At 52.5% G+C, this 12,332-nt stretch overlaps 4 protein-coding genes across 4 annotated transcripts; 1 reads left to right on the plus strand and 3 right to left on the minus strand.

Moving 5' to 3' along the window:
- Window positions 1-1,793: 1,793 nt before the first annotated feature.
- Window positions 1,794-3,073, minus strand: Z517_11369 (uncharacterized protein; the record flags this gene model as incomplete). The annotated part of the gene is made up of 4 exons (XM_013422953.1): window positions 1,794-2,128; window positions 2,182-2,382; window positions 2,434-2,587; window positions 2,651-3,073. The coding sequence occupies 4 exons, from the start codon at window positions 3,071-3,073 to the stop codon at window positions 1,794-1,796; spliced, it is 1,113 nt and encodes a 370-aa protein (XP_013278407.1).
- Window positions 3,074-5,026: 1,953 nt separating this feature from the next.
- Z517_11370 (uncharacterized protein) lies at window positions 5,027-6,775 on the plus strand (the record flags this gene model as incomplete). The annotated part of the gene is made up of 2 exons (XM_013422954.1): window positions 5,027-5,275; window positions 5,336-6,775. 2 exons carry the CDS (start codon window positions 5,027-5,029, stop codon window positions 6,773-6,775), a joined length of 1,689 nt encoding a protein of 562 aa, XP_013278408.1.
- Window positions 6,776-7,333: 558 nt separating this feature from the next.
- Window positions 7,334-8,127, minus strand: Z517_11371 (uncharacterized protein; the record flags this gene model as incomplete). Its single annotated transcript, XM_013422955.1, has 2 exons — window positions 7,334-7,594; window positions 7,714-8,127. The coding sequence occupies 2 exons, from the start codon at window positions 8,125-8,127 to the stop codon at window positions 7,334-7,336; spliced, it is 675 nt and encodes a 224-aa protein (XP_013278409.1).
- Window positions 8,128-9,373: 1,246 nt separating this feature from the next.
- On the minus strand, window positions 9,374-10,285 carry Z517_11372 (uncharacterized protein; the record flags this gene model as incomplete). The annotated part of the gene is made up of 1 exon (XM_013422956.1): window positions 9,374-10,285. The coding sequence occupies one exon, from the start codon at window positions 10,283-10,285 to the stop codon at window positions 9,374-9,376; it is 912 nt and encodes a 303-aa protein (XP_013278410.1).
- Between the last annotated feature and the right edge of the window lie 2,047 nt (window positions 10,286-12,332).

Genomic DNA, 12,332 nt, shown 5'->3' on the forward strand with positions numbered 1-12,332 from the left:
CGACAGTAGTCTGGATGTGCTGGCTCACAGCCATAGGATCGGCCCAGAAGCTAAAGCCACGAAAAGACACCATGATCCATGTAAGTAGGGCAGTGAGCCCAGTGGAGGAAGGGATGCGGCAGAGGCGAGATGTTGAATGCAAGGGAATTGTGGCGGTGTCATCAGACTGAGTTGATAAAAAGGCAGCTACCTGCCCCAGGGATGCATGTCAGTGGAATCTCGCATCATTAATGATGCTACAGGCAGGCAAATGATAGGACGATTTGTTGAACACCTGCATGTGAATAGCCAACGAGAGGGTTCAGCGGGAGGAAAAGCAACTGGAAATTCATTCCCTCTCAGGCACTCCCGTTACACAAACATCAGCACAGGGGCCTCGCATGTTGATCTTCAGGATGCGGGGATGTGTGCATGCATGAAAACAGTCTGAAGTGATGAGGTGGCAGGGGGATGGAAACATGTGCTGGCCTTTGACTGGGTCTTTTCCACCATATTTGCACCAGTGCCTAGCCATTTCCAGGCCTTTGAGGTTGTCCCTTCCACTAGATGATCCTTCGCTACCCGAGTCCTGGTTTTCTGGAATATGTTACAACATCGCGCTATCTCACGTAGATCTGAGCTGTTCGTGGTCTGCGGCGCCCCGAGTACGGGAAAACGGTGGCAGAGGGACGTTTATTCTTCTCCTGGCAAAGTCACTTGTGGGACGATCAGGGTTGCGCATTTTCAGGTGGGTGGTTCTTATCGACCCCGCGACGATACAGCAACTGCAGACGGGGACGGTGACACGAGCATGACGAGCAAATTCGACAGGACAAGAGAATATGGGAAGAACAACGAAACAGTTATTTATGGCCGCAAGGTCGCCTGGAGAGGAACACAGAGTACTCCGGATTGAGCGGGAAACCTGCCCTTCTCGGTGCTGGCCACTAGCCACTTCACTTGCCCTCGTTGCCTCGTCTCACCTGCTCCTTTACTTCTCTTCCATACGACCAGGAGCGTCAGACTGATACGTATCCCAGACTTCTGGTGACGACCACAAATGATCAGCCACCGAGTAAACGACATTACCAATATTAAATTGAATATCGGCCAGCGCTGCTACCTACTCGGCTGTCAGCCCAAGGCACAAATCGAAGCACACCTATTCGTTTTCGTTTTATTTGCTAAACGTAACGTTGAATCGACGTGTTTTCAATAAGTAGCGGTCTTGAGCAATGCTACCGATACTATTTTCAACATTGTCGCTACTCTAGAACCTTCCTTAGCAGGCCATTTGTGATGTAGCAAACTCAGTCTAGATAGGATGGGGGTAGGGAACGGTTTGTACAGGTGACATTGCTAGATACAAAACTTGTCACAGAAAAACTGTATAGTCAACGCCTCTCCAGTGCCTCAACCAATATTCGACGCTATCTTGGACATTCGTATTGCTGGTAACAACAAATCGTAGGAATAACGCAGGCTGTTCGCTGTTCGCTGTGCAGCCCACAAACTTTTTGTCGGGATCTCTGAGAGTGCCTCCTACCAATCAATCATCTCTTGGGGAAAAATTCGTACATATCTCTGCTTGCAGGTCATTGGGAACAAAGGCCATAATCGTTGTACATGTCTCGTGTCTATTGGCGTTGGATAGGCAATCGGTTGTCGGCCAATTCGTCCGAGAATTATCTTTGCGCTCCGGGCTCAACGGAGTAGGTTGGCAGGATCCAAACTGAGTCTGTGTGGTTCCATGGGTTCTCCTTTCTTCGTTTCGGGCCAACGAGCACTCCGCAAGGGGCGATCATTTGTGTTTCTCAATATGCGTGAGGCCTATCGTCCCAATGACGCACGGAATCCACGTCACGCTCCTTGATGCTCTCTGTCGCCATTTTGGTGTCGCCAATCCCAGGCTCAAGGTTCGTAGATGCCAACTCTTCTTGACTGCTGGCAGCGTCGTTGATATTTGAAGTGATGTTCGTGCGAGACTTCTTCGTCTGATAGTTTTCTAGGGCGATGCTCTGGGGCTGAACTCTGACGGAGTTGCTGTTCGCATATCGTGCATAGCCGCGAGAAGGGTTCGATCCGTGCCGAGTTTGGTAGATGGTTCTGGCTTTACGGTAGAGACCAGGCCCGCAACCAATCAAGACAGCTAGAGGACACATCAGGGCCTGGGGAATGGAGAGAAACAGGGATTTACTGTACCTATCGAGGACTCAACGATACCCCATAGAGCCAGCCAAGTTGTGCTAGGTTGAGTGTTGTTGACCGTGCTCCCAAGCTCCTTGACTCGGATTGTGGCGACCACAATACAAACGAATCCCAGACAAAAGAGACCACCAATGCTCGCTTTCTGAGTTCTCGGCATCTTCAGGTTCCAGATGAGGTCAAGGGGTAACAGCATGACTGGGGCTTTGTTAGTAGCCGGAATGTTCGCTGGCAGGTATCAATACTGACTCATGAGATCAGTGACGATGTCAACCGCATAAGCGTACCAAAGGCTGATACTTGCAGCCTTGACGTCGCGAGGGGTTGAGCAAGCACCAGCGGTGAACCAGGCTTTCATGCTCGAACAAGACAGCATCGACGAGGTGATGGCACCCGCCAGAACCTAGCCAAGTCAGCCTGATCACACCGTATGATGGGGGAGAGAGGGGGTTCTGGGACAACGAACCACCACGCAAAAGATCACCACAGCCCACCACAATCTGATTTTGTGTGGCAAGGCTTTCATCAACTTTTTGTAGACAGCCATCAGGGAAAACTTGACACTCCACAGACAGAGCCACAAGCCCGAGGTCGTAACGAAGAAGATCTTCTGGATGAAGAGCCCATCATCGGCGACCGTGGGGTACAGTGGGATCTGCCCATCGGCAAGTTTGGTGAGCCGAAACATGGTCGGCGCGGCCACGATGTACAGGATGGACAGGGCCAAAAAGAAGATATAGGCGGCTAACAGCCAGCCATCGTCCCAACCAAACCTGCGCTGCTGTTCGGCCGACACAAAAATGCGGAAGCCGGCGACGAAGGTGGTCAGGATGATCATGGTGATGCCCGTCGCCCTCACCGAGACCTCGGTCACATAGTTGCCACCCATTTCGAAATGTCGAGGTTGAACAGCGTCGGCCCAGGACCTGGAAAGACGAGGAGTCTGATGATGGCGCCCGATGGAATTCCCTCTTCTTGTACCCGGAATTCTCTGTTCTCGTATCCCATCCTTTTGAGTTTTGGCCAGGAATATAGGTTGGCACGTTGAATGAAAAGGGAGGCGAGGTTCAAACAGACTAATCGAGGCCAGTCAAGTCTAAAGCACGAGAGGAATGGGACTCTAGGCTCAGCGAGGCTCGCAGGCGAACCCGATGTTTTCCTTACCAAGCTTTGCGATACCAGGTCTCGATCTACAGATAGCGTGCATTGCAACCCTGTGCTCGATGGACCACTCCCTTGGGCGAGGGTAATCGTGGACGGGAGGCGTGAAGAAAGTCGACAGGCAGCTAAGAACTGAGACCAGTTCGAGTCCAAACCCGCCTGGAACATGTTGCAACCAATCTAGGTATGGAAGATGAAGCCTAGTGGGCTTTGCAAGTGTGTGTTTAGCGTGGCTAATGCACGGTCTAGGTATAAAGTAGGTATAGCCTGGTATAGGGACGTGGAAGTAAGTCAATTTCCTAACAGGGTTACCATGGGACGGGAAGTTCCAGGCAAATTCGTGGTGCGAGGATTCGGTACAAGTACAGTACTTGCAGGTAGGAATGGCTAAGAACTGGCCCATGCAAGAAACGGCCCCAAGGAATGATTGATATCTTTGTTGGTCAATCCGTTGTGCCTTTTCTACAAGGGGAGAAGTGAGTGAAGTTGGTCGGATCACTTGATCTACTTGGCACGAAACTGCGTTTCCATTTTTTTCGATTTTTTTCTCCTTACTCTTCTCTTCGATGACTGAACGCGCCCACAAGAACATATCTACTCAGTACAAGTACAATAGCACTCGAATAGTAAGGACAGGCAATACATATGCCCGTCCTTCTCTCTCTCCATCTTCTTTCTCATCCTCCTCCTCTAGCCCTAGCCCCGAAGCCGGACGTTGGTACTATCCGTGCCCCCACTCCTCCTAGGAGTAATCCCCAACTTACCCATTATTCGGATGCACGGACCGTTTACTAGGCCTTGAAGCCACTCCGTTTTCGAGTAGCGAGGCAGCCCGTCGCTTCGAGGCTCACCCTCCATCCCCACCATTTTCCCCCTGTGCCTTACATATTCTGGGTAAAACAAGGCCGTTGAGACACTTTTGATGGGTCTTGGGGCGCGCCGATCCCTTCAGACCCGTGTTGACCCCGGTTGACCCGCAACAATGGCGCCATGATGGTGGCACCAGTGGCTCCTAAGGACTGCCTAAGGTAGGTACTGTTGCTTCACGTGGGAAAGACTGCTCACACTATCGAAGACTTTCAGACTAGGTACCTCGTACTTGTGCAAGTTCCCCCAAAGTAACCCGGTGGCTGCGACCTGCTCTCCTCCTGAGTTCCTTGTCCTTCTTGTCTGGCCGTCCCAGTCTACGTGTACCTACCTAGGTCGAGACAATGTACCCCAGTAATTTCCAGACTTTTCGGAAATTGTCCCTTTTTCTTCCTTGACAAGCAGACCAGCCGCTGCAAAGACGTGTCCTAGCGCTCCAACACACAGACCAAGTGCACTCGTGGTCGACCGATCCCATCGGCTGCCCTCGCCACGCCGATCGTGGCACATGGGAAAGACGTCTTGAACCAGGACCCAATCTATCTATGAGGATCAGTCTGTGATAGCGGCAAGCCGAAATGCCGAAGTCTGAGGGTAACATGCTCTATCGTGTACCATTTGGTACCTTTTGGTGCCCTTTATCTGTGCAGAAATGTTGACGCTAGGGTAAACTGCGAGATTGATCCTTGGAGAGCCAAGAAAACCGAATTGCTTTAGAAGACTTCTACATCCTTCTTTAACGTCTGTCACTTCCCTGTTCCTCTGTTTTTTCTCCAATCCGGTCGGATCTTCAAGTATCTTTCCTTGTTTGGCAATGCGTTACTCGTCTGGCTGCCTTTTGGCAGCCCTCGCTGCGTCTGTCTATGCACAGTCTAACTCAAGCGATGTCGTTGAACCTGCGACTCTTACGGTGCCTGACAGTGCACCCTTGAATTCGACCGATGGCATTGAGCCCGTCGATTTCAACGTTACCCAGGCCTTGGTGGATATGGGAGTCGACGTCTCGGCACTCCCAGTGGCCCAACTTGCCGAACGCTCGTCTAATGCTGCATGTTCGCTTGCGGTGAGTGGCTGAAGAGGTGTACCCTCCATTATCGAACACGAGCTAATGTGTTTCATCCAGTGCGCCTCTTTGCAGCTTCTCTATGGCCCTCAAAACATCGAGTACAGTAACGAGGCGGGCTATGACGCTTTCACTTCTGGCTACTGGTCGCAGATCCAAGAGAATGTGAACCCGTACTGCATTTTCAAGGCACCCAACAAAGGTGCCGTGTCAGTGGTGATTCTGCTCTCTCGCTTGACCACCTGTCCTTTTGCAGTCAAGAGCGGTGGCCATGCAGCATTCCAAGGTGCTTCCAACATCGAAGGCGGCATCACCGTCTCTCTCGCCGCGCTCAACACCATCACCGTCTCCAAGGATAAGAAGACTGTCGCCGTCGGACCGGGCAATACCTGGAATTCAGTCTATACTGCCCTCGCGCCCTCCAACTTGGCAGTGATTGGTGGGCGTGTCGCTCCAATCGGAGTGGGTGGTCTCACCACTGGAGGTGGCATCTCCTTCTTTTCCTCTCTCTACGGTTGGGCCTGCGACAACGTTGCCTCGTACGACGTCATCCTGGCCTCAGGGTTTGAGGTTACGGCTTCACCGTCACAGAACTCCGACCTCTACTGGGCTCTTCGCGGCGGTGGCAACAACTTTGGTATCGTCGTCAACTTCAACTATGAAGCCATCAGCCTGCCTGGGGCACAGCTGTGGGGCGGCACCCGTGTCTACCTTGAGGACCAATTCACCAATCTGGCTAGTGCTTTCGCCGGCGTCGTGAGTGATTCCCCCAACGACGGCAATGCTGGCCAATGGGTTGCCTGGCTGGCGAACAACGGGACCAAGATTGCCTCTGCCGAGCTCTACTACGCCAAACCCAACGGCCAAACCGCCGCCATCTGGAACAACTACAATGCCCTCACAGCCATCTCGGACTCGACGCAAAACCGACAGCTGCCCGCCTACACGGTCGAGCTGGCGTCTTCGAACCCTTATGGCTTGCGGGAGACCTACTATGGCTTGACCGTCAAGGCTGACCCGTCGATTGCTGCGCAAGCAAAGGATATCTTCTACCAACTCCTCCCCACGATGGCCAACGTGGCGGGCGCCAACCCGGTCCTGATCTACCAGGGTATCACGCTGCCGATGATTGAGAAGATGTCCAAGAATGGCGGCAACCCGTTGGGCATCTCCGTGTCGGACGGCCCGCTGTACCTGATCCATGTGGCATGCTGGTGGGACAACGCTTCGGACGACACGGCCGTCTACACTTTCATCACCAAGGTGTTGAACCAGATAAAGGCTGCGGCGACCCAAAAGGGCAAGCAGAACGACTACATCTACATGAACTACGGCGGCGTGTACGAAGATGTGATCAAGAGCTACGGCGCCGCCAACAAGGCCAAGCTCAAGAACATCGCCAACAAATACGATCCGACGAAGGTCTTCCAGGTCCTGCAGCCGGGCTACTTCAAGCTGGACCGCGCCCCGGTTGTCGACTCGAGGTTCTTCTCGGGATAGGCGAGGGACAACAGATGTTTGTTGTGCGAACAGCACTAGGAAAGACCGACAGGAGGAGTGAGAAGGTTGCAGGTTGGTGGACAGAGCTGACTGACCTTCATAGAGATTTGCATGCTGGCGTTTAGACTCTTTTGAATTTTTGTACATGTACCAAACCATGCTGGCGGTGCACGGGGCCGAGGACGTGCCCAGAAGCCCCCTCCCTTGCATTTTGAAGAGCTGAGCGAATTGGAAACATCTAGCTAGACTGTAATGATATGAAGCGTACGTACGAGTAATATATAATTTCTCAACCGGTGCCTTTGATTTGATAATCTGTGGAGAGGTGTGAGGATCCCTGAAACCTGGATCGTGAGAGACGTGTCTCGTGTTTAAATAAGTGCGCCATCCTCGAAACAGGTCGTTCTGGGTATTTCTTCGTGTCATGGTTGTTGTTGTTGTTGTTGTTTTTTTTTTGTTTTTGCACATGTACTTGTACAACAATGTACCTACCTAGGCAGCACCGAGAACAACTCTTGAGTCTGTGAGTCTTGAATCTTGCCGCCAAACTCCGCCCTCCTAAACTCGACACACCCGTCCTGGCACCCCCGTGAGCTTGAAATCCCGCGTGCTCCGAGCGGGGAGCCGACTACCCCGGACATTGACCTGGAGGGCTTGAGCGAGCAGTTTTGGTGCGGCGAGACCAGCATCTCTCTCCGAGCGCCACGGGACAAAGTCATCCATGCGGGTGGTCTGGTTGGCGTGCTTGTTCTCCCGGACCTGGACTGCCACGGTTGTGAAGGGCACGCCCTTGATCTCCGCGTTCTGTCCGCCGACCACCTGCATGGGCATGGGTAAGGGTCATCTCGACGACTGTCCGGCGGATAGTCGTGGCCCGTGTACAGCCTAAAGTGTCCGGGGAGAGATAAGAGCTTCTGCCCCGAGTGGTAGAGATGCACGGCAGACCCGCGGGGGAAGTCGCAGGGCGCGGAGCCGACGTCCGGGTTGAAGATCGAATCGCCCGTAAAGACGTTGGAGCCGACCACGTAGCCCAGGTGATCGGGCGTGCGGCCCGGGAGGGCGATCGCGCGAGCCTGAATGGACCCGATGGTGAAGCTCTCGTCGTCGGCGAACGTGTGATCGAACGCGTCGACCAGATCCGCTGGCGGCACGCCGTAGAGCGCCGACATGGTCTCCTGGGCCTGAAGTATGCGCTGGCCGATGCACACCTCGGGCCGGGGTCGTGGTTGACTTTGCTGTCTTTGCTCGAGGACGTTCTGGAGGTAGCAAGACGCGGTGAGGTGGTCGGCGTGGCCGTGCGTCTCGAGGACCGTGGACACGGTGTATTTGTGCTTGGCCACCACGTCGAGCATCTGGTCGGCCGACTGCGTCGACACTTTTCCCGTGTCTTTATCATAGTCGAACACTCGGTCGATGACGACGGTGTCCTTTGCCTGTTCGTCCGCGACGATGTATTGCCATCTCAGTCTCCTCGACGTACAGGGTACTTCCAGACACAACTCACCAAGGACTTAAAAACGACATATATCCAGTCTAGGCCTGCGTGGGTCTGTGTGTGGAGGATCCGGCTGTAAACGCCGAAGCATCATCGCCAGGCTACACGCCCAGGCACACACGAGGCTGAGTTCGGACTTCGTTACAGGCTCAAGTCCCCGTGGCTGAAACAACCAGGAACTGGCTACAACGAACAGACCGCGCTGAATGCATCAGCGTCGGGGTCTATTATATCGTCAGTTGAGACTCTATTAGGATAAGGACTAGCGCGTCGCTCGTGCGCCCTGAGGTGGATTTCCGTGTGTTCGTGAATCGGGGAATAACATCTCGGCTTTAGATCTCAAGTCTGCGCCTCAGGATATTGGGCCGAATATCTCCCCACAGAAGCAGAACAAAGGAGATAGAAAACACACAACAACATGAGCACGGTTTTCAGTTCTTGTTCATTAGTTGATGCAGGCATAGGACGCCAGTTCCTCGGATTTATTGTCAAAATCCCTCCCTCTTCGTCCCCGAATTTGATTCTTCCTGATGGACATACAGGACAGCAGGGACAGAAGGAGAGGTTTTCTATGGTGGTTTTACCCATGTTCCTGTCCATCCCATGGACATCATTGCCATAAGTTTTGCCCATAATCGTGTTTTCCACTGTTTCTTCTGGTCCCCGAGCTCGTCCTCATGTACCATATTGATTGGCTCGGTAGGTGCGCGAGTCTCCTCGGGGAATCGTGCAGGGTTGTCACTGCTTGTCTCTTGCCTCCAACCTTCTTGCTCATTCATCATTGTTCCTCAGGCATGGTATTCCCTCCTTTGCAGTTATTTTGCCAATCCTTCTCGCAAATTTTGACGTAGGTCTGAGCCCATTGCACAGCCTGAGGCTGGTTCAAATTGACTCTCGCTTCGGACATTATGTGTAGAGCACGTGGCTGCTGTCCTGTCAGTAGGTTTGCCTTGGTCTGATCTGGTGGACTCCAGGCCGACGTGTGGTCTTGTCGTTTGACTTTTGGATTGGCATGGAAGAAGGAAAGGTCTCTCTTCCACAGCATGATGCACTCACCAACCCTCTCACCTAACCCATCATCCCCAAAGCTTCCTCGATTTCGTCTACTTCCGCCTCTTTTCCACGATGACTGTCCGCCTCCTGTCGTCCCCACCACTGCTGGGCTTTCCTTTCGTCGCAGTCGCTGCCGGTGCACCTCTCTTTTCTGCCTCTTTGCGCATCCTGGCACGGCGCTCGCGCTCATCCTCGCTTGACTCTTCGGAACTCTCCGTCGATTCGCATTCGGAGGAGCTCGAGCTCCACGCACCACACCGCTTACCACCGCAGTCGAGTTTGACCCGCTGGCCAGAGCGTGTGACGCCATAGCGCTCACAGCGGCAGCTGTGGTCGCTGACACTTGACAGGCTGGAGGGAGAAGAACGCGAGAAAGCGGTGCCCGAAGAAGAGCTGTCGTCTGACAATTCAGAGGGCGAGCGAGACGAGTCAGCAATGCGCCAGCCTGCGAAACGCTCTTCGAGGTCATCTACGGGAGATACCTCATAATCGGCCTCGCGTAATTGACGGGACGCGTAGGGCTTGCTGGGCTTCGGATGTTGGATCTTGCCAGGGCTCAGGGCACGGCCTTGCGGAACCTCCCTACTATGGCGCGAAGTTGACACTTCCGTGTTGACACTAGGCCTGGTTGGTTTGGCGCTGGACTTGTCGCCTCCTGGAACGTCTATGATGTTGAGCTTGCGGCCTGTGGTCTTCTCCGTCACATATTCCTTGGCTGGGTCGTGAGAGACGTGGTAGCCATCAACGATGTAGTAGTACCAATAGCGGGAGCCCAACTTGAGGGCATTCGACCCTTGGAAGCGGAAGGTGCCCTTCCAGGAGCCTGGTTTGGCGGCAGGATCTTTGATCAGAGACAGAGGCAGCTGGGATTTGTAGTTGTCCCATGAGCCGAGCAAGTGCACGGTGCGCACGTTGGGCGAGGTGCGGAGGGTAAAGGAGAGTTGCACGGTTGGAGACGACATCCTGGTCTTCCTTTTTTTTTTTGGTTTGTAGGTAGTTGGATACTGATGGATTAATTGCTTTTCTAGGTATTCGAGTCAGCTGAGTGTAGTGGCAAGAGAATTGAAACACATTGAAAAAAGGGGTTGATACATTTACTCAAGAAAAGACGTGTCGTCGAGACTTTTGGGGTTCGTAACAATGCGTTAAACGACTCGTTAGGCTGCTGAAGAGCTGTAAAGGGCTGTGCAACGGATAATCGTCCGAATTAAAGGCGTTAATGATGCTCTGCTGGTAAAAATGCTGAACCAGATGAATAATCAACAGACCAAGTACACCCCAGTACTCAGATCAACGTCCACGTGTGCGTATTATTGTGATTGCCGTCTAGAAGGCTTTGTCTAGACCGAGCAGAGCTTCCTCGACAGATAAGTCAAGGTGAATAGATGATTTGCTTGATATCTCGGAAGGTTTCAGAAAGGTGCTTGTGGATTGGTGTCAGGTAGATTGACCGGCAATCGTGGTGACGACACAATGGAGAGCGTTGATCGAGGGTGTAGTAATGCTTGATGCTGAGGCAATAACGGCGCCGAGCAGGCTGGGGCCGTAATGAATCCGACTTCTGGTCGGGCTCGTTGAAGAGACTCCTTTGAAGGACAAGGCAATAGGTGCTTGGTCTGGATCGACTGGAGTGATGAGACACGATGAGAAAAGCGACAGTATCGACAACAACGATAACAGGATGATTGACAAAGGATTAAGTTGTTGGAGCGGCACAGCAAGTCAGGCCGGCGGGTATGAGATGAACAGCTATTAGGTATCTTGGTTGGAAAGAATGATCGTTGACCGGCAACGATGATGGTCTCCTCACAAGGTGCTTGATTGACGAAGATTGTCTGTTTTTTGCGTTCTTTTGACAGATCTTCTGCAAAGATCGGATGTTGTGCCTGTGGGCAAAGGGGGAAACACAAGCAGCAAGAATGAGCACAGCTCGTAAATGCCACAAGGGGTTGCCGTAGGACGAAGTGAGTTGATATGGACAATTAACAATTGACTTGGGATCGAAGTCAATAGTGTACCAGACACTATCTCTTTGCAGAAGGAGATGGAATTAGGAGTTTTGATTAATCCAAAAAGAACAGAATTCAAGAATAGCTCTCACACCGCACGACCAGAGTTGACAAGACTTGCTTGCTTGGAGGGGAAAAAAGAAAGGGAAAGGCAGAAACGCAGCAACGGGAAGGGGATGACAATATTTAGATACAACAGCATCATGCTCAATGGGCCACGGCTAGGTGGAGGAAGAGGCCATTCCGAGGTTGCAGGCAATAGTGTGAACATGAAGGATGGATGGCAGCAACAAACCAGCCAGAAGCCAGTAAGAAGAAAGAGATGGAGAGGGGAGTTTGAAAGAACCAGATGAGAGGGGAACAAGCCGGGCGCTTAGAGAAGGACGAGGGCCATCAATTGGATCAAGATATGTGGGCGGTTAAGCAGGTAAAGTAGTGTGGCTGGTTGATGGAGATGCATCACCATCCAATCAATGGCATTTGGGGCTAAGAATAGAATGAGTGGGTGGGCGAGAATTGAAGGAAGTAGAGGAAGGAGTACCCCGTAGAGAAGAAAAAAGATGTGAAGAGCAGACCAGAGGAGAAGAGGCAACAGAGGGAAAGAGCCACCCATGACGTCCCTCGAAGCGCCTTCCCATTCATTCATTATTCATCCCTCCATCCTTCCTTCCTTCCTTCCATCCAGCCATCGATGCATCCACCCCACCAACAATGTGACAGAGCACATGCATATTGTCACATGGAGATAAGAGTAGACGACCAAAGTGCACAAGAGGGGAATCTTCGCCTTTGACACCCAAATGATTACCTGGATAGGTACGAGTGAATTCAATGGGCGCCTAAATGACAAGATGGTTGTTGCTAATGGAGGTGGTGCTGGTAGAGAGACAACTCCAGATCATCCATCCGACAAGGACTTGTAGAGACAATCCAGAAATTCCCCGCCCTAATTGGATCTGTACGAGTATACACATAACCGCCCCGGCCCATGCCGACAGCG

The sequence above is a fragment of the Fonsecaea pedrosoi genome (genome assembly GCF_000835455.1).
Source record: "Fonsecaea pedrosoi CBS 271.37 unplaced genomic scaffold supercont1.8, whole genome shotgun sequence".
Taxonomy (NCBI): Eukaryota; Fungi; Ascomycota; class Eurotiomycetes; order Chaetothyriales; family Herpotrichiellaceae; genus Fonsecaea; species Fonsecaea pedrosoi.